Source organism: Periplaneta americana, chromosome 10 (genome assembly GCF_040183065.1).
Source record: "Periplaneta americana isolate PAMFEO1 chromosome 10, P.americana_PAMFEO1_priV1, whole genome shotgun sequence".
In the NCBI taxonomy this organism is placed as follows: domain Eukaryota; kingdom Metazoa; phylum Arthropoda; class Insecta; order Blattodea; family Blattidae; genus Periplaneta; species Periplaneta americana.
The window spans coordinates 86471696-86494892 of record NC_091126.1 but is presented as its reverse complement, the minus strand read 5'-3'; the positions used below and the strand labels follow the sequence as shown (position 1 = coordinate 86494892).

General features: G+C 36.3%; 1 protein-coding gene across 5 annotated transcripts in view; it reads left to right on the top strand.

The window, feature by feature from the left end:
* LOC138707859 (uncharacterized) overlaps positions 1-23197 on the top strand; it is a 234955-nt gene that overhangs the window by 137551 nt on the left and 74207 nt on the right. For all 5 annotated transcript variants that reach the window (XM_069837844.1, XM_069837848.1, XM_069837845.1 and 2 more), the window contains exons 15-16: positions 210-420; positions 10555-10747. In XM_069837844.1, the coding sequence (XP_069693945.1) occupies positions 210-420; positions 10555-10747 (404 nt within the window). The remainder of the gene's footprint in view (positions 1-209; positions 421-10554; positions 10748-23197) is intronic.

The following is a 23197-nucleotide window of genomic DNA, read 5'->3' as shown; positions in this document are numbered from 1 at the left end:
CTTAGAGGCTGGATAACAATCGCAGTTGTTACAGCATCGTAAAATGAACCAAAATTAATAATAATAATAATAATAATAATAATAATAATAATAATAATAATATAAACTAATGGCTTGTTATTCCAAGCCATTATGTAAATGACAGAGACACTGACCTATTAATAAATTATAAATAATGTGAAATAACAGAAAATTTAAATTATTTCCAGGTGTTCTGCAGTGGAAAAATAAAATATGCAGGTCAACCTTTGGGATTAATAGTGGCTGAGACAAAAGAACTGGCTGAGAAGGCTGTATCCAAAGTGAAGGTTGAGTACACTAATGAAAGAAAACCATACCTAAACATCAGAGACGTCATAGCATCAGGTGACAAGACTAGGATAAGAGTAGAGAAAGAACCGGATTCAATTAGAAAAGAAGGTAAACTCACATAACTGAAGTAATTTCGTACGTGTTCCTTTTAATGTTGAAAAACTTTTTGTTCTCACAGTTTTTAGTATGTTGTTTCTCAATTTACAGTTTCATTGGAGTGCTGTATTGAGTTGTTTCTGTGATTAAAATCTGTCTTGAGTACCACTTACCAAATGGCAAGAGCAACAACTTTCTATGTTGGAGATCCGAATTCATATCCAAGCAAGTCTAACGAGACTTTGTGGTGGAAAAAACAGTACAGAACGTTCTTTCTTCCGCATTTTCCTCATTCATAAAATTAAATAGCTGTCACTGTAATATGCAACATGTATTTGATGATTAACGACGACAGATGCAACAATTACCTATTCAAAAAGATACTGTTGGACTTCTTCAATAGATCTAACGATCTATCACATACACACAAAGAGAGAAACAGATATAGACACAAGAGACACGGTAAACACGGAGACACAAGAGATAACAGACACAGACACACAGAAGATACAAACACAGATACACAAGAAACACAGGTACACAAAGACATAAAAGAGATGGGCTCTTAGACAGAGGATATAAAGCTTCATGATACAGACACACATAGACATGGAATCAAGTGATACAGAGGCATAGGAGATACAGACACAGAAATGCACAGATGCATGAGAGAGAGGGACACACAGCCTCAGGAGTTAGACACAAATAGGCTGAGAGAGACACAGAAACTATTTACAGAGAAACACAAGACTAATCATACTTAGACATAATTATATATTCCTCTCTTATACTGGCGTTAATTTAAAAAAAATTACAAAAATATTACAAGTATGTGATCCGAAATTTCAATTTCGAGAACCAATAGTTATTCCTTAATGAAATAACGAGATATTGAGACTTAGAGTCCAACTAAACTTAAAAGACCACGCCAGAGACGTGTTCTTTACAGTGTAAGTCCCATACCTCTTTCTTGATTAATTAATCTCATGAGTAAGGCATTCTGAACAGCAGTCTAGAAATAATGCAGTACAGTAGCATTTCATAGCATTAATATCTGGTGCTGACTGGAGTGATACTTGTGATAAAAATGTTGGTTTTATTTTGATGTTACAAATTTAATTCTATCAACACTCCATTCAATTCTACTCTTACGTTTATTTTGTAACATCATGTTATCAGAACTGGTTTCATAATGTGTATGATCTTCAGTGTTATCGAGTGCAGGTAACGAGCTAGTTCATTACTTTTTTGTGAAACATAACTCTGTGTCGAGACACAGAGACGTCCAATGATCATTACCCACTTGCATACAGAGGCCAGTCAAGTCCATCTAATTGGAATCCCTCTGGTGTTGGGACAGTCAGTGTTACGTGGTAATAGTTGGAAACCTGACTCAGAAATCTCTGCAGTATCTTCTCAGATGAAAAGCCACCTGAAGGGTTTAGGTATGGACAGTGATTCTGTCTGAATGATCTAAATCAGTCTTTTCCAACTGGTCAACCTGTGACATGGGAGCGCATTTCTCTCGGAGCAGAGCTAGTAGAGCATGTGAGGGAGGATAATGTGTCTCTGCTATTTAAACATTTCCATCCCTTCTACTGTCACTACCCCTACTTTAATCTTATAGCTATGCTTCCCCTCTCAAGGAGCTCGAGAGCAGTGAAGTGTGATGTCACATCGTCAACAGTTGGAAATGCCTGATCTAAGGCCTTAATCTGCATTTTGGATCTTAAGGTTAATGAAGAAACAGTAGAAATTTTGAAAGGAAACGGAAATACAAAGTAAAAATGTGCTAGTTTTTCTTTGTCTACCAAAAATTCTAACAATCTTGCTAAAATTTGAACCTCAGTTTTCCTGGTATAATATTGGTGCATTAGTCTTACTGTGATTGACCTATACTGGGTGAACAGTATAGAGCAGAACAGGTTTCACGACCAACCGGCTATGTGTACGGAGGTGGGAGACTCAAGGCAACACGAGGCTCTGAAACCTATTTTGCTCTATACTGTTCACCCAGTATATTGTGTACATTAAGTCTTTTACTCACAGAAGTGCTGTTAAATGTTTATAACAGTATTAATATGGGAAACTTTGAAATAGGCGGTTATATTTTAGATATATATTCTTTGAATGAAAAGAAAGAAGAGACATAAAAGTGGAATTCTATAATACTTAAGAATTTCTGTTAATACCAACTAAAGAAGGCAATTTCAATGAAACAAGTTAGTGCATTTTGCATAAATCAGTTCTGGAATGCTAGTTTGTGCCAAATAGTCGCACAAAGTGCCGAGTGTCCATCTTCAGTGGTCACATATGCTTCTACCCATCTCATAATATAAGATTATGTAGAAGCATGCATGCATATGCATACAAACATACATATGAGCTATTCCATCTCAAATCGACTGAAATATAGAGAAAATTGACCTTACAATTTCTAAATACAATGAAACTTTTTTTGTACGTAGAGAACTGTGATACAATGCTTTGTGCAAAGTTTGAGGTATCAGAACTTCATAGTGTTTAAATTAAAAATATTTAAATTTATCGTATTTTCATAAAATTAGCAAATTTAAACTGTTGTAGCTCCAAAACCCTTTCACCCAATGATAAAAATCACGGTTTATTTTGATCTTGCGAAATTAAAGTTTATATTGACATATAAACAGATTTTCTTACTTTCATTCATTCATTCATTTATTTTATTCCATAGATCTTACATGAGCAATGAAGCTTTAAGATGTGGAACATGTCAACATTTTACAATATTACAATTACAATTTTTACAAATTTTTATAGTTTTACAATTTAGTAATTTTCTACAATTTTTACAATTTTGTACAATTTTTTTACATTTTTTTACATTTTTTTTTACATTTTTTTACATTTTGGCGAGATGTAGTGAGATGAGATGAGGTCCGAGGATTCGCCAAAGTATTACCCGGCATTTGCCTTTTCGGTGGGGGAAACCTCGGAAAAACCCAACCAGGTAATCAAATCAAAGGGGGTAATCAAATCAAAGGGGTTGATGTCAAGGACTCGCCATAGACCATCCGGCTTCAGTCCCACGGCTGGGGAAAACCTCCGAAGAAACCAAAGTCCAAAGGGGGGTCCAACCCAAGCCCGAACGCAGCTCCGGATCAGCAGCCCAGCGAGTCTGTCGACTGACCAACATCGATGGCTCTACTAAAAGTATACAATACATAGCCAATCAGATTATTAAATTTACAAACGCAAACGATCATTCATAAGTTGAGCTATATTATAATACAAAACAATTTAATTAAATTTAAGGCATAAACAATTCAACCAGTTGTGATATACAGAAATTGATAATACATATCATGCAAACTACTTCAAATTACAAACAAACAATTTATCAGTAGAGCTATATAGATTACTATTCAATTTAAAGCATATACAATTCATCGGCCAAATCTATACAAATATATACAATACAAAGTAGCATACTTTCATTAAGCTATACAAATTTGTGCAATTAATATCAAGTAGATTAATTCAATTTATAATCATAAACAATTCATCAGTTGAGCTATACATATTACCATTCAATTTACAGTAGGTCTGTATACAATTCATCAGTAGAGCTACACTGACTAGTAATCATTTAAGAACATTTACAATTCATCAGCCAAACTATACAAACATATACAATCAAATTAGTTCAATTTACAAACTTATTTTCGTTAAGCTATACAATTCATATGAAGTAGATTAATTCAATTTATAAGCTTAAACAATTCATCAGTTGACCTATACAGTATACTATTCAATTTACAGTACATACAATTCATCAGTTATGCTAAACAAAAAATACAATACATAGTAAACAGATTAAGTCAATATAAAAACATATTTTAGTTGAGCTATATAAAATTGTACATGTCATTTAAGTAGAATAATTCAATTCACAAGCATAAACAATTCATCAATTGTGTAGAAGGTATGAGTATGTAGAAATTTGGTTAATTCTTTTCTGAACCTTTTCTCGTTGTTCTTCAAATCTTTAAGATAATTAGGCAGTGCATTGAAGACTGTTATACATGAATAGCGAACTCCTTTTTTAAAACAGCTTAGACTAACAGAGGGTAGATGAAGATCTGATTTATGTCTTGTATTAAAATGATGAATGTCTTGATTAGTACTGAATTTATCTTGGTTCTTAATATACAGCATCATTACGGAAAGAATGTATTCACAAGGTAAAGTCAAGATTTCTAAGTTTCGGAAAATATTTTTACATGAGGTCCTTTTATGCACACCGGCCATTATTCTTATAGCTTTCTTTTGTAAAACAAAAACGTGTTTAGCTTCAGACGAGTTACCCCAGAATATTAAGCCATATTTCATTACAGAGTGAAAATATGCAAAGTATGACATTTTGAGTAAGTTTATATCACCAATAGTAGATAAGGATCTTAATGCATAACAGGCAGAGCTCAATTTACGAGTAATACATTCTATATGCGTTTTCCAGTTCAAGTGATTATCCAATTCTAAACCAAGAAACTTTGTGCTTATAGATTCTTTGAGATGAGTTCCATTTAATCGAATACTGTAGGAAACCTGAGCACTATTGTGTGTACTAAATTTGACTGCACTTTTTATGGAAATGGAGAAATTTAGATTTTTCCTCATTAAGACGCCTTTGCTTAGAAAAAAATATTTTAAAAATATATAATTAGATTCTGCATTGAAAGTAAAAAAATAAACACACATTTTTTACTGATGGTATGTTGATAAGAAAGTATTGAAAATATCAAATAAAGAAAATAAATAGTACGCGCGTGAACTAATCAGCTGACTGTGAGACGGGAGCTAGCCCAGATAAGCAAGGCCAGGAGACAAACACGTGATGTTTCGTCTAGTAGCGCATAGCTGGGCTAGCTTTATCACAAGTTTTCATAAACACAGGAGTAAAATGACGCCCAAGGCTCGCTTATCTTCAGCTCTCGGCCAGTGCCTGTGGTACTGCACCGTCCAAGTCCAGGCGTGTGAAAATAATTTATTTAATACCCTCGAAACTTATTGCCATACCACTAAGCAAACAATGCCGAATCCCTCTTAATAATGCAAGGTTTTTTTCTCAATATTTTTTTACATTTTTACAAAGGATCAAAAAGCGTAAAAGTAAGTAAAATCAGATTATCTGTCTCTCTGTACACAATAAAAATAAGGATTACTTCTTATCATAACCTACCAAATGTCAGCTTCAAAATGAGCTCTCGTTCAATGTTCTACAGTAAATGGTTCCAGAGTTCTGAGCGCTGAAAGAGGCTTGTTTTTCTAAAATACGCTAAATTTGTCGCTCAACAATACGAAAAGCGTTTGACTTTCCATAGTATATTTTTGCAAATGCACTCTCCTCAGCACCTTCTATAAATAGGGAAAAAATTAGAGTATAAAAAAATGCGAGGTTTTTTACTGATCGATTTCATATGGAATAGCCCATATGTACATGCGTACACACATACACAGCCAAGATGGTAGGTGATGTTAATATGGTAGTGGAAAGTTCTCTGGAAAACCTAGTAAGTGTTACGGAAAAGAGTGGCAATTTGAGAAAAGATCTGAAGGTTCTATTTCAACAATACTTGTATGTCAGTTACTTACGAAACCTATATCTAAAACTTAAAAAGTGACATAGTTGCAGATAATGAAGAAAATGCTTTGTTAAACCAAATAAGCTAAAAGATACGGAAAACAAAATGCATGAAGCACTTTCCCACCCTCATGCAGACAGTCGAGAACAGGTGACACCATCTAATCTAACCACTCAACTCAAAAGTGTTCCAGTGTTTCTAAAGGACATGAAGCATTGTGGCAGCTTTCAGCACAAATTTTGCTCCAGTGTTGTCTGGTCCACAAAAGAAGATGAGGAAGAAAAATGATATAAATTTATATTGTCATCAAAAATAAATCAATCTGTGGAATGTCAGGAACTTGTTGACAACTAATGTAAATCCGACTACAATTAAAGTAGATATAATTGCATTCAAATCCATATAGCATGGGAAAATTCTCATTGAAGTTGGAAGCAAGAAATAAATTGATCTACTGATCATGAACATCAATGCAAATTGTGGAGTGTTATTATAAATAAGTGTACAGTAATCCCCCTTATCTACAGTTTCAGTTATCCTCAATTAAACTGGACGACGTCTTTTTACGTATTTTAGCACCTAGCATCTTAATCTGGAGAGTTGTAGAAATTCTAGAATTTGGTCGCACTTGTATTGTGCTTAATGACATAGTCCTACTATTTACTTTTCACTGTCATGACACGTGCTTCAGTAGCAACCTAGCAATGGGATTCCCCTTCTTAAGTTTTCACACTATGATATCCACGTGTCCACACCTGTGGAGTAACGGTCAGCACGTCTGACTGCGAAACCAGGTGGCCCAGGTTCGAATCCCGGTCGGGGCAAGTAACCTGGTTGAGGTTTTTTCCGGGGTTTTCCCTCAACCCAATACGAGCAAATGCTGGGTAACTTTCGGTGCTGGACCCCGGACTCATTTCACCGGCATTATCACCTTCATATCATTCAGACGCTAAATAATTTAGATGTTGATACAGCGTCGTAAAATAACCCAATAAAAAAAAAATCCACGTAGACATTATGTGCAATGTGACTGATTGGTCTTCATTCCTGTCCGCAAATCATACAAATGGTGAAAGGACAGTAATCTTAATAGGAACCTGTAGGATCCCTCACTCACTTTCTCCCTCTTCATCCCTCTCACTCTCTCCCCCTTCCTCCCTCCCTCTCCCTCCCCCTCTCTCTCCCTCCCTCCCTCTCTCTCTCTCTCTCTCTCCGTGTCTCACTCATTCCCTTTGCCTCCCTATCCCCTTCTCCCCCCTCTCCCCCCTCACTCCTTTTCCTCCCTCTATTCCCTCCCCCTTTCCCCTCTCGCTCTCTTTCTCGTTACGGCCTCTCTAGAGTCAGTGTCTGCCTGACTATTGAAGACTAGTCTTCCCTGTCCAGAGAGTTCGTCTTCTCTAGTACCTTATTGCCATATTACCGACATGCTCAACACCACTTGCTTTCAGTAGAGGTATCTTATTTCTTTTCCACGAATCAGGATTGGATTTCTTCTTCTTAATACTTGGCTCATCACTACAACTTGAAGTTGAATCATCCATCTTCACTTCTTGTTGACATAATGATACCATCTACACACAACAATAAACTATGTAGCTTGATTTTAAAAAACAACACAGAGTTACCACATTACCACATTGCTTCCAACAGCTGCTATTTAAAATTGAAATGAATGCTGTAACACCTGCACTTGGACAATTTTTGACTTGATGTTATGAACTAATAGTAAGAAGTGTCCAAGTGTAATTACTTGGTCATTTCTTGACTTCAGGAACATTTTAAAGACATTATTAAAGTAGGTAGATGTGATGAATTTGGTCGTTTCTTCCATTAGTGTGATGCCCTTTCACACATACAACAGCATGATGTCATTAACTCATTTTCGCAAAAAATGTCACTTGGGCAGTTCTTGACTTGATCGAGATAATATAAAACTACTGGATAAGTCTTGCTCAATTGTAATTGAGCGTGCATAAAATAAAGTGTTATTAAAAATACACGTGCTTAAACAGACGCACGTGTACATACATAAACACACACACACACATACTCTCTCTCTCTCTCTCCACAGCAAAAAGAATTGGCCGCTGACAATTTGTAATTTCCAAATACATAATACTGTGCATGCTCGTCTCGTTGAAGCTGTAGTTCACCAGGTAACATATAATTAAACCATTTAATTGTGCATTATTTTGTTTAAGAGTCTTAAATATGTTATAAAATCGAATGGAGTGTTGTTTTTGGGCACATCAGTGTCTCTGAAGAGAGAGGTAATAATAAAATTGATAAATATAAAATCAATAAAAATGAATATTAACAGGAAAATCTTGTATATGCCAATCTGGTACTATCACTTCCAGTAGCATAGATCATTACAGCACGGGTCTACAAAGCATGTGAATAGTGCTAGTTCAAGGCTTGATTTTCCTACAATCATAAATTTTTAAATTAAAAATTTCCTCATCATATGTCTCGCAAAGCTGTATTTATGTGACGATGTCTCTTACATTATATGCACAAACTCTTGTGAATAATGACCCCAGCCTCTTCCAAGCAGTACTACTGTCTGTAAATAAAAGTTTTTCTCAGCGTTACTGTTGAATGACAGACATGCTACAACTTCATCAACAAATCATTGCCCTGGTTCGCGTAGGTTATTTTGCACTGAGAGCAGCCAGAGTGATTGGAGTCCTGTTCCATAATCTTTTGGACTTCATGCCACACAGAATGAGGACAGTTGTTAATGCAGGTAAATTGTGGATGAGATACTAGTCCCTATCGCAGAAGTTTTTTTAACATTTATTTATATTTAATGTACTTCCCATTCCTTTAGGAAGTGAAACAACTGTTATTTTTGTTACGCAGGCCAAGTCTCGCCTATTAATAGCCCGCAGGTGATAGACAATGATATTTTTACAAGACTAACATATCGAAGTTTATTAACAATTGAAGGGTACACGGGAAAAACGATCAAGGTCCATCAAAAATCGAAATTGAGTTAATAATGTCATCTTATAGTGGAAAGGGAGTACTATCATGTGATAGGTATAGCTAGTTTTCTGCTAAAATGATCATAGTCCTCGAAAATGAGTGTTGAAGTTTTCATGTACGTCAGAGAACGATCAAGCTCCATTTGGTTCTGTGGAAGAACAATGAAGATCTATTTTTCTACTCTGCATTTTTTGTCGTTTTGCCATATAATGCTGCAGCTTGATTTTGCTGGCTTTCTGGCAATTTATGTAAAGTGACCTGAACGATAATTTAATTACTTTTCCACTGTTTAGTATGAATGCAATGATTATTTTTTGCACTAAAGTAAACAAGGTCTTATATTGCAGCTTGTTACATCAATATTCTTTCAGGCTTGTATTAGTTGTTTCAGAGGTTCTCTTAAATTTAAGTCATAAGTGAAATGGAGTCATGAGAAATAACATTAAAGAGTAAAACAAAAAAAAAATTACTCTAATGGGAGACAAACTTTCAACATACGTCATGGAAAATTGACGTCTTTCCTCTGGGCCTTCTATGCCCGAGGTTGCGGGTTCGATCCTGGGCCAGGCCAATGGCATGTAAAAGAACTCCTGCAGGACAAAATTATTCTGGCACACCGGCGACGCTGATATAACCTCGGCAGTTGTGAGCGTCATTAAATAAAACATAACATTTCTAACATTATCTTTCCTCTGTGCCAAACACACCTCTTAAGGTTGACTACATTGTAGACGGACGACTTTCAATAAATAAACATCAGAGCAATGTCTTCAACTGCAGTTCGTTTACATGTACAAATCATGCTGTAGAACTTTGCATTTCTGATGACCAGGAGTCGGCCCATTCTTTTTGCTGTGAAGTGTAAAGAAACACACACAGCAGGCTATATATTATCACTAACTGAATACGATTATACTACATAGATATGCTACAAAAGAACTTCAAATAATTCTGTTACAATGCAAATTTGAACTCATGGTAAAAAGGTTATATAGCTGAAGCTTTGGCTGTGAGCTACAATGTAGTCTTGTAGTCACTCCCTAAGTAAATATACATATGGCAAGGGTCATTTCGAACTTACCGGTACTATATTGGGCACTTCACTGATTTTTTAAAGCAGTATTCATCTTTGTTACAATACAGAAGGTTGGAAAGAAATTATTTGTCCTTTATTAATGCATATCTGGATTAAATCTATTAAGACATAGCCCTTTGAAAACATACCGTATTCTCTTGTGAACTCAAGTCAGGCCTTCCTGCACATGCTGAAATCCACTTTTCTGAGACTCTGAAAATTTTAGTCGGCAATTTTTTTTAGGACCACTGTACATACAATGACCTTTCGAACCTTTCGTCAACATCTGAGTCATTTGATAGTAACTCATACCCAGTAGGAACAAAATCATTGTTTCTATATTCATACTGTGATGATTCTCGTAATATATTAAAGAAGCCATTCTTTGTTTCCCTAGAATAACATGTTTATGTAAGGAGGGTAACTTTATAAATTATAAATGTTATTAAATTGCAGTTCCAGGTCGGTCTGAGGTATCCCATGTCATCAAGGGAAAACTTGACACTGGAGCACAGTACCATTTCACAATGGAAACACAACAGTGTGTCTGTATTCCAACAGAAGATGGAATAGATGTCTATCCCTCTACACAATGGATGGATCTTGCACAAGTTGCAATGTCCAAGGCTCTCGACATACCTGAAAATAGGTGCGTTCCTAATTTATTTATAGCTGAACTTTTCACTTTTGCACACTTATTTAAAATGTTCAAAAGTTCATACTGATTAAAAACATAAATTGAGAAAAAAATCCTTGATAAAGAAACTATATTCCCAGTATCCTGTAAATAAGCGTTTTTGCCATATGATTCCCAATCGATCCTGCTCCCGGTACTGCTGTTATGACCTACTCAAGTGCTCTTGTGAAGCAGTGAGAGCCCAAGCAAGCAGTGAGCATGAATCCAAAAATATTGGAAGGATAGAAGGGGATACTTACCATGCGATAACTTGAAGGCAATTTGGAGGACCATAGCAATATTATTGCACATATTACCAAGCTGGCTGCAGAAATGGAAGTACCGGTATCTGAGAAGGTGTATGGTCATTCGCTTAATTTTAAACTCACATTAAAACCTTATATTGCAGTAGTTTCGTGTACCATACAATTAGGGCAAAACACGAAATAAAGCTAACCTCTGTGAAGATTACTGTAACAGATTGAGCACTGTAAAAATTTTATTTAGGGACTTATTCTGCCAACAACAGGAATAAATCCCACTTAGAGTTGGCACAATTATGCCAAATTGTGCTGTATAATAAAAAATACACGAACTCATTATGTCTGAGGATAAGATATTAGACCTACATAAAATTACAAATTATAATATAAATTTTAATCAAATAACATGTACAAAAGTTCACAAAACAATTTTGCATAGACTATGTTGTAATGATAAGCCAAAATCCAGGTTACTTTAATAAGAGATTATTTATGTGTAACACTTTTGAATTGAAGGTGAGCATTTTAATACCGGTACCAGTAAGTCTTACTGTTGATTTAAAAATGGGAATATGCAATATTTGTATATTTCTTAAATTTTATTTTCACTGCATTAAAATTAATAGGATGTAATAGTTCATTGCTAATAATGTTATTAACAATTTTATATAAGAATAATTATTGCGCTACCAATCATTTACCAATTGAAGTTAAGCCTATATAATGAAACTCCTTTAATAATGCATTATGGGAAATGTTATTACTTAAAGCACATCTACCATATTTTTCTTAAAACAGATACTGTAAATAGAAGGAAACACTTCTGAATTTGTTTCTACATATGATAATTAATATTATTTTTTTATATCCAGATAACCACACAGTTGAAACATATTCCAGTTTTTTGTGATTAAACTATTATAAAGTAATTATTGCAGAACATGTTCATCCTTAAAATATTTCTAGGATTACGAAAATAAATCCTGGTTTTTCATCTGTTTCATCATTAATAAGATTAAAATTAAATACAAATAAAATACTGGGTGAACAATTCTCCTCTTGCCTGCTTCCACTGCTTGTGAGTCTTGGGCAAGTCAAGCTGATAACCATGGTCAGGAAGTTCGCAGTAAATCTACCTACAATTTATAGCTTAAATTAAAATTTTACCTACAGTTTGTCGCATAAATTATTACTAATAAACATTTAAAAATAAACACTTAAAAACCTACCTACAATTTGTCACGTACCGGTAAGTTATCACTAGTAAACACTGAAAAAGTAAACACCAATAAACACTTAAAAAGTAAAACCAAAGTAATTTACTCACCCATATCAAGCAAGGGTTTTAACTTCAGTAACTTTGTAGCCATTCGAACAGTCCCATTTGCTCAGAAAGACGTCAAAGTGACTTTCTAGGGGGATTTTTCAGAGCCATGTCAAATGTTATTTAGAGTTTCTTCTGTGATACTGTACGTGACTATCTACATTTCTTATCAAGAACACTTTCCGTTGTTGGCCTGGTTGGCGCAGTTGGTATAGTGCTGGCCTTCTATGGCCAAGGTTGCAGGTTCGATCCCAGGCCAGGTCGATGGCATTTAAGTGTGCTTAAATGCGACAGGCTCATATCAGTAGGTTTACTGGCATGTAAAAGAACTCCTGCGGGACAAAATTCCGGTACACCAGTAACGCTGATATAACCTTGGCAGTTTGCGAACATCGTTAAATAAAACATAACATTTCACACTTTCCGTTTCACGAAATTTATTTACCAATCTTTCAATCGAACTTCAATTTGGAACTTGGACACCAGGGAATCTCACTTGAAATAATCTCCTTCCAGCACAAGCCAATTCTGTATACAAGTTTGAATCTTACATGAATATTGTTTGGGGAATAGAATACTTGAATTGAGCCATACTAACTTAATTAACCACACTGTATTAAGTCGCCCAAAGAATACATGCTTATCTTGAAAGAGTACAACTCACACTGACATCTGATGCGACCTTGAGCGTGGTGGAGGTGGGGAATTTATAACCGGCTTAGCAGCTGGTTCCACTGATTAGCCGTAAGCCTGAAAGCACGTGTGTGTGAAGGACTGTTCACCCAGTTTAATACATTTAATAATCTGAGCTAGTTTTACTAACTTTTCTTCTTAGTCGTAAATAATAGATCAAGCAAGGTACAGTTATATGGTAATAGAACTGAATTTGTTTAAATCTGTTATTCACTGTTTCGAAGTGTACATGCAAATTGGTTGCATTGTCACAGAAACACCCCAGAAGTAAGCATATAAAATGCTGTAAAACACTCATTGGTCTCAATGCACTACATACACTCTGTTTGCAATTGTGATCTGTACATTCCTCCATTTGATTTCCATTTCTTTGTGAAGAACGATTTGATCTACTCGTCATGATTACTAAAAACTCAATGCATGATGCAATGTCGAATTTTATAGAGAAAGTGATGCAGTAGCTTTATCTGATTCGTGACGAATACTTTGCTCTAAGCATTAAGGGTTAAAGTTATAAGTTGTAAAGTTATAATATATCTCTCCATTAGTCCTATACTGCAACTAGATTAAATTACTTAGATATACATAGACTGGAGACATGAAAAATGGAAGAAGGTAGTTATAAGCAATAGAAGAAAGAAATCTATAAACAAAGTTTGCCTTGTGGAATGATTTACGCTAACATAATAAAGAAATAAAATTCGAAGCATTAAATCGTTGCCGTGAAGATGAGATAATTTCTTAATATAAATTTTAGGCATTTTGCAAAAATTCAATTTTTTTATAATGTTATTAAGAATATTTTTGTTTTTAGTTTCTTTTATTGGCGTAACATTAAAAGATATTATATTATATGGACTTTATTACTTACTGTGCATCCAGTTCATTACTGTAGAATAATGGTTAGCATACGGTATCTAACTTGAAACAAGCAGGCCCGGGTTCAAATCAGTGGCGGCTCCTGCATATTTCTTTAGAGGAGGAAAGAAGTTAACAGCACGAAATGACACCTTCTTGAATGAAACATGCTACAAATTAGCCTACGTGCATACATGTAAGACCAGATAGTGTTGGGGTTGGCCTTCCCTTCTGTATAGCAATAATCTGTTCTTGTAAACTGAGTTTCCTAAATTGTCCAAAATAATTTATGCTTTCACTTCCATTCATTGTTGAATAATTGCGCAAATTAACAATTACAAGGAAATTCACAACCTCGTAACATTTTTCGAGCACACTACAGCATCACACGTGTTGGAAGAGAGTAGCTACTAACTTGTAACCGGAACCGTTTTACTGAAATGGAAATGGGAATGGGAATGGGAATGGGAATGGGAAATAATCTGAGGAAAGCGAGAACACTGCACCCACCCACGTGTTCTGTGTTGCCACATGTACATTTTACAAGTTCAGTATCACATGCTTTTGAAGAATGTCAGTTCTTGTAAAGTCATACTATCATTATTGTTCAAAGCTACCGGTGGCCGATTAATTTTTTATGTTAAAAATCATGTAGTTTGGAGTACCTACTTTCAGTTTCAAATATATTTGTACAAAACTGACAGCTTGGCTGTTGCCGTGTCTAGTAAACAATGAATAGAAGTGAATTTCAGGGGCCAACTACGTAGAACTACTTCCTCTTTGTTTTACATAAACCCGACTTTAACTTTCAAATATCCACGAAAGTTTCAAACCATGAATAGTAGCCTATATAAAGTGCAAGGAATAATATTTTTTATTTATAATTAAAAAAAGTTTACATGGTGCCCTTCATAGTGTTGCGTTAAAACTGTTTTTGTTGTGTCGTCTCCTCCTAGATGTGTTATAGTCCGGTTGAATGCAACATCGTTAGGTGGCAGCGGTAGCAAGCTTGCTGCATGACCAGTCGATTTCTATTTCCCACCCATGACTGATTCAGAGGAGGATCTCCTCCCTCTCCGTTCATTTACTTGCTTTAAAACTCTGCTTCTTTCTCTGGCCGCTAGTGCGCTGTTGTCTATGTGTGTTAACTGCAGTAGAGAAGGAATGGAGTACCTTTCCTCCACACAGACAATCTCGCATCTTTCTCACAGTTTTCTACAGCACATGAGCGCGCGTCGTTTAAAACTCGATCAACCGAGTTTTTCTTATAGCTATGAACTTAAAAATTATCGAATCTTCCTCGAATTTCAAGGCACATATTTTATTTGGTAAATACTTTCAAAAGAAGAAAATGTGAGGAGGAGGTTCCTCCCTTCTCTCCCCCGAGGAACCGCCAATGGTTCAAATCCTCTTTGGGACATGTTTCCTGGTAGATTTTTTCCGAGCTTTCCCTGAATCATTTGAAGTGGAATTATTATGTAATTTTCGGCGTTCACTTCGAATTCATTTTCCCATCATCTATTCACATGTCATTGTCATCATTACAGTAGCCCGGGTTAAGTTCATGGAGCAGCATACTGTATTCATACAAAAGCATGAATGTTCAGTGACAAATATTCACAAGCATTTCCTGAACATCGTCAGCCTGGGTAGCGTGTAGCGTAGTTGGCATAATGCTGGCCTTCTGCCCTTGAGGTTGTGGGTTCGATCCTGGCCCAAGTCGATGGCATTTAAGTGTGCTTAAATGCGACAGGCTCATATCAGTATTTTTACTGGCATGTAAAAGAACTCCTGTGGGACAAAATTCCAGCACACCTGCGACACTGATATAACCTCGGCAGTTGCAAGCATTGTTAATTAAACCATAATTTAATTTTTTCCGAACATCGATTGGTATTGCATGGAGGAAGCTGACCTAGGGACAAGTAGAGTTGCCGGCTCGAAACCTGGGTATATAGCAAATGCTAGTGTAGTCAAATGGTTTGGTTTGGAAATGCGCCTAATTTGTGGGTTAACGCAATAGATTTTCTAGGTCTCTGCTAGATCGTAGCGCACCCCCTCCTGAAATTAAATTGAAATACTAGGCATCAAAAAGAAAAAAAGAATACATTCCTTTTTTGTATTGAATATAGACATTATACTACTGATTTTGATTCTGGCTGATATGTGCAGCCTTAGACAAAAAATGACTGCTATCCTGTAGCATGAATTTGTCTAAGTCACTTCAGACAGCACCTGGTTCATACGACTAGGGAAAGGATATTTATTTTGAACCTAATTTACTCCTTGAATATATCTTCGTTATATATTATTCATAACACTTGACCTATAAATAGACAGAAAAAGCAACAAACAATTAAAACAAAGAAAAAAATAGTGGAGTCATGCATAAGAAATTCCTTCATGTGTAAACCTAAGCTCTCACGGATTCAACCGAAGTCTTCCGAAAGGGACTTAGTATATGACAGTCATTTTTTTTTTGTCTAAAATTTTATATCTCTTGTTAGGCAATACATCTCACTTGATGTGTGTCAGAGGAAGAACAATTTTTTGTGTACATCATAAGTCTAATTCATTCCTTCATAATGTACTGTCCAAGGGTAGGTCTTTCACTGATTCTCCAATCTTTCCTATTTTCCTCCTTTCTCTTAGTGTCCGTTTATGACCATATATGTTAATATTGTCTGTGGTCTTATATCTTCTGCCCTGAACATTTCTTCTCTTCACCATTTCTTCCAGTGCATCCTTCAATAAGCAGTTTTTTCTTAGGTAGTGACCCTGCCAATTCCTTTTTCTCTTCCTGATCAGTTTCACCATTTTTCTTTCTTCAACCACTCTTTCTAGCACAGCTTCATTTCTGTCTGGCCATTTCTCATGCTCCATTTTTCTCCATATCCACATTTCAAATACTTCGTCATAATTTCGAAGTTTCTGCCCCATACAATGCCACACTCCACACAAAGCACTTGAGTAGTAATCTTTTTTTACTGGGTGATTTAACGACATTGTGTAAACTACTGGCTTATTTAGCGTCGATGGGATTGGTGATAGCGAGATGGTATTTGGCGAGATGAGCCCAGGATTCGCCATAAATTACCTGACATTCGCCTTATGGTTGAGGAAAACATCGGAAAAATCCCAACCAGGTAATCAGCCCAAGCGAGAATTGAACCCACGCCCGAGCGTAACTCGAAATCGGTAGACAAACGTCTCAGCTGACTAAACTACACTGGTGAAAACTAGTCTCTTCCTTAGTTTTTTTTCCAGAGGTCTGCATAAGATGCTCCTTTTTCTGATTAGTGAATTATATTACTAGTCAGCAATGTATGCAATGGAGGGGAAAGGAACTAGCCACCCTACCCCACTATCTCCTAGCTTAGTTGTCTCATGAGTGATTCGTTGTGAGGTTCCAGCCTGTCTTTGCACAGTTGACTAAACAACATACAAACATTTTTTTATAGTTATATCCTCAAAAAATTAGTTACCGGTACTGGCTTTATTTATAAGTTTTATAATTTAAGTAAATATACTGTATGTAAACTAACTTTGCACAAATTCACTTAAAATGCTTATTTGAGTGTGTACGAGATAAAAGATCACAGGCTTAAGGCTGGTTCACAATAAACCGGGAATGGAAACGAGAACAGAAATATTCTTAAAATGTGTTTAAATGTGAGCATTCACAATTAACTTTCACATTCCCATTCCCAGGCTCTGGCAAGCTTCTTGTTAATAATTGTGAATGCTCACATTTAAATACATTTATTTTAACAATATTTCCGTTCTCGTTTCCATTCCCAGTTTATTGTATACCAGCTATTACACGCAAACAGTTTTCACTAAATTAAAGAAAAAAAAAAAAATAATAATAATAATAATAATAATAATAATCCAAAAAAATATTGCCAACAAAACTGCAAAACTGCATTGTTATGCTACAGCAACTACTCTATATGGTGTCCAATCATTTGTACATAGTGTTTAATCCTTCATTTGAAAATTTAAGCATGCAAACACACTTTTTTTTTTATAATTTCTACTAGGGTCATTGGCGTAGTTCAGACAGTAAGTGCATCTGCCTAATGATCTGTAGCTGCGCTTGGAAGTGGATTCGATTTTTGCTTGGTCTCATTAACTGGTTTTGTTTTTCCGAGATTTTCCCCAAGTGTAAGGTGAATGTCAGGTAATCTCATGGCGAATCCTTGACCTTATCTCGCTGTATCTCTTAGATTTCTGAATCTCTGGTAATACCATTATCTCAGATAATGCTCAGTTCTGTATTCATTACACCATGGCGGACAGTGAGTAGCAACGCTAGTTTGAGCTCGTGCATTCGCATATTTTTTCTGGAGGTGTACCCGCATTTCGTCTATTATTTTTTGTATTCTTTGTTCTACCAGTGTTGTTTGATAATTTCTGCTATCATGGTTCGTGGAAAAAACAGGCAACAGGAGGAAAGCATTGAAGATTGTGTGAAGCGTGTGTTCGAGGAGTCTTGGCGCGATCCCACCATATTGGCGGGTCTTGCCAACCTCATCAAGGACTCTATAGTGTCGGAGCTGAAGTCTGCTCTCGCGCGCAACACGGAGGTGATCGAAAAGCTGGAGGCATCCCTTCGTGAGAAAGATGAGAGAATCGCCAGCCTAGAAAGGAAGCTTGAAGACAAACAGGACGCTCTTGAACAATATCAGCGCCGGCAGAGTCTCCGTATATTTGGGATCCCGGAAAACAACAACGAGGACACAGACCAGATCGCCATCGAAGTCGCGGCAAAAGTCGGGGTCAACCTGGTGGTGAGCGACATCGATAGGAGTCACCGGGTTGGGAGGCAAGGAGACCGACCTCGGCCGGTGATCGTAAAATTCGTAAGTTACCGAAAAAGAAGAGAAGTGTTTACTAATAAAAAATTGTTAAAAAACTCAGGTGTGACGTTGAGAGAGGACTTAACGCAATCCCGGCATGCACTATTGAAAGACTGCATCACGAGATATGGACTGACTAATGTCTGGACCACAGACGGCATTATTTTTGTTAAAATTGGGAATGTAAAACACAAAATTTTAAAAGCTTCTGATCTGCCGTAGTTAATATGCAAGCACTAGGTCATAATATCATACACTACCACATTTTCTTAGTTAGTAATTCAATTTTTAGTGGTAGGCTTGTAATATTCACTATTACTGTTATCATATCAATATTATTATTAATCTGTCATTATTGCATTACTATTAGTTTATACTAATTTAGTTTCTGTAAGTTGTCAGTATCGACTGCTTCGAGGTGAATGACTTGCTGTCTGCAGCCCCTCACACAAACGACTTTCACTTCTCTGAATTCCCTTCCACAGCTTCACCCCCACCCACCCCAGCCACCCCTAACCCACTACCTGCTCTTTCGACCAGTGCCCTGTTAAAATCGTCTTTCAGCTCGCATCCTAACACTTTAAAAGTAGCCCACATAAATTCTCAAAGCCTTCTCTGTCATTTCAATGAAGTTCAATCTATTTTCTCTCCTTTGTCTCTTCACGCTATTCTTATCTCTGAAACGTGGTTGAAGCCTTCCCTATCATCTTCTCTTGTAAGTTTAGATAATTACACCCTCTGTAGAAATGACCGAATCGGTAAACGCGGAGGTGGTGTTGCGATGTATGTGCGATCGGACTTACCGTTTAAAATTGTCTACCAGTCTTCGAATGAAGTCTTAGAACATCCTGAATATCTATTCATCGAAGTCGGTGCAAGCAACAAAAAGTGCCTCCTTGGAGTTGTATACAAACCCCCTAAATCAGGATTCTTAAGTGACCTTGAAACACCTTTGCTTAATCTTGTGCCTCACTATGACCATACTGTTATTTTAGGCGATTTCAATACAAACTTATTAAATTCAAGTAATTACGCTACAGTTCAACTTAAGAACATGTTTGAGTCTTACAATATATCCATCCTTCCTTCCGCAGCTACCCACCACATCCAGGAATCGGAGACACTTCTTGACATTATTGCCACGACTAATCCTCAGCTAGTATTAACGAATGGACAACTACCAGCGCCGGGTATCTCAGCACACGACATAATCTTTTTAGAATATTCCTTGTATTGTCCAAAATATAAACCTCGCATCACATCATACCGGGACTTAAAGCATATTGAGCATGAGGAATTAATCAATGACGCACTTAGCCTGCCTTGGACTGAAGTGTGGAATTTACCAGACATTGACGACAAAATCGAAAAATTTAACGACCTAGTAATTCAGTTATACGATAAACACGCACCTTTGAAAACCAGACGAGTTGGTAGACACCCTGCGCCTTGGATGTGCGATGCCATAAAATTACTCATGACAGACAGAGACACTGCTTATCGTAAATACAGACGGAGCAAGGACGAATTAGATTTTAATACTTACAAAGTTTTAAGAAATAAATGTAATCAAGCAGTAAGAAATGCTAAATTACGCCATGCACATTCCCTTATTCTACCTTCGGTCAGTGCGAAAGAATTGTGGCGTAACCTTAATAACCTGGGTCTAACAAAAGCAAAGCCTCGGGTAGATAACATCAACTTGTCACTCAATAGTCTAAATGAACATTTTGTCACTGCTCCACCTGAACCATTACATAAGCAAGAGACTCTTGAATTTCTCAGATCTTACCCCCAACCTGTGTGGGATAAATTCTTCTTTAAATACATTAACCCGACTGACGTAATGAAGACGCTGCGACGTATGAAATCTAAAGCCCAAGGTATAGACAATATAAATATCACTCTCCTGTATAAAATAATAGATGTGATCCTGCCGACCATCACACATATATTCAATGCATCTATTATGACTGGGTCCTACCCCTCACTCTGGAAAATGGCATTAGTGAAACCTTTACCTAAATCTAACACACCTTCTACAGTAAACCAATACAGACCGATATCAATTCTTCCCACTCTTTCAAAAGCATTAGAACATATTGTACATGGACAACTTATGAACTATCTCGACGAACACAAACTCCTTGATGACTATCAATCGGGTTTTAGACATGGACACAGCACTTCTACAGCCCTACTTAAAGTGACTGAGGACACCCGTGAAGCTATGGATAGGGGTGAAGTAACGGCACTAACTCTTCTCGATTTCAGCAATGCCTTTGGTTCTGTTGATATCGACTTGCTTCTTGCAAAGATGAAGGCTTTGCACCTGTCAGACAATACCTTGAGCTGGATGGACTCCTACCTACGTGACCGCCAACAGTGTGTTTCACTTGATAATCAATTCTCCCAATGGAGATGCACAAAGGCGGGAGTGCCGCAGGGCTCCGTATTAGGTCCACTACTTTTCTCTATCTACATTAATGACGTATCAAAGAACTTACAGTATTGCCGATATCACCTCTATGCCGACGACCTACAACTTTACATACATTCCAGACCCAATACGATCAATGAATCGATTGACAAGTTAAATTGTGACCTAGCCACTGTCTCCACTTGGGCGGCCAATTTCGGACTCGCACTTAATCCAAGTAAGACTCAAGCCATAATTATTGGACATAAGCGTTTAGTTAACTCCCTTAATAACAGTAATCTTTCAGTTGTTACTCTTAACAACACGCTAATCCCTTATTCATCTGTCGTAAAAAATCTTGGCTTCTTTTTTGATAATAATCTAAGTTGGAATTTTCAAGTTAAAGAAACGATAAAAAAAATCTGTTCCTCCATTCACTGTTTGAGTCGCTTGAGAAACTTATTGCCCCAGCAACTAAAACTTACCCTAATGCAAACCCTAGTAACGCCGCACTTCGATTATTGTGACGTTTTGTTAAGTGACCTAAGTTCTGAATTGTCAGTCAAGTTACAGCGAGCTCAGAATATGTGCGTCAGATACGTGTGCAACATCCGACGGTATGATCACATATCACCGTCCTTCGCAAGTCTCTCGTGGCTCCGACTTAAAGAACGTAGAACTTTACACTCTTTGTCTTTACTCTTTCGAATTCTGCACACTTCAACACCAAATTACCTTTCGTCTCGTTTCTCTTATCTATACTCTAACCACGATGTAAATACCAGATCACTTATCTGTGGCACGCTAAGTATACCTCTTCATAGAACATCTTGTTATTCATCATCTTTTACAATATCCACCTCGCGTCAATGGAATTCCTTGTCACAAAATATTAGGGGCTGCAAGACAATAAACACCTTTAAGAACAGCTTAAAAGATAACCTTATTAGCATTTCACTCCAATCATACTGATTTAAACTATCACTGACTACATTGTTACTTTTTTCTTTAGACATCATCCTGATAGTGCTGTATTTTAATTGTCTCGTAATAATCTCTTTCTATTATCTAATATTATTTGAAATATATTAACATTCTATGTATTTTAGTTTAATTCTGCTACACAGTTTATTTCAGTGTTTAATTAATAGTTCATAGTATTTTGTTGTTTAATTTGTAAATAACTTTTGTATACATGTAACTCTCATCTCAATCAAATTGTTGGATTCTTTGTAAGTTCATGCATATGTATATACACTTTTTGCTGGTTGAGTGGAAGAGAAGGCCTTACGGCCTTAACTCTGCCAGCTAAAATAAATTATTATTATTATTATTATTATTATTATTAATTATCCTGATTTTCTTAAACTAAGTTTCCGTTTCAGACTGAAGTTGCTCACGAAAAGGATAATGGAAAATGTTTGACAAGCACTGTGTAAACTACCAATTCAAATAAACAAATTTATGGGTGTATGTAGGATAAGTGCGTGAAAATAATTTACCTATGGTTAAATTATGACCAGTGTTGACCAGAAACGAAGAAAGAAATGTAATATAACATATCAAGTAATGGAATTATTGGATTTGGTGGCAGAAAGTATAAATGTGATAATGCAAAATATATACACAAAATAGCAGATTTGGAGGTTTAAACAACAAAACCCTCAAAATATGCTGCAATATATGCACAATAGTCTATTATATGTGGGAATATCTGAAATGTGAAACAATATGCAGTATTTGTATATTCATCACATACATAAAAATATGCATTTGCATACGAATCCTGGTCCTAGCGATAGAAGATAAAAACATATGGTGTAACAACTCAAATGAGAAATGAACAAATGGATAAATGAAAAATGAAGTTTTAGATAACCTGAAATGTACCGGTATTACAAAATCAATACCATTGTAGTCCTTACAGTGTGTGGTGCATTCTTTTATCCTAGGACGTCTTCCTTTACACTCTTGGTCATATTCCTTGTCAGTATCATTTTCTCT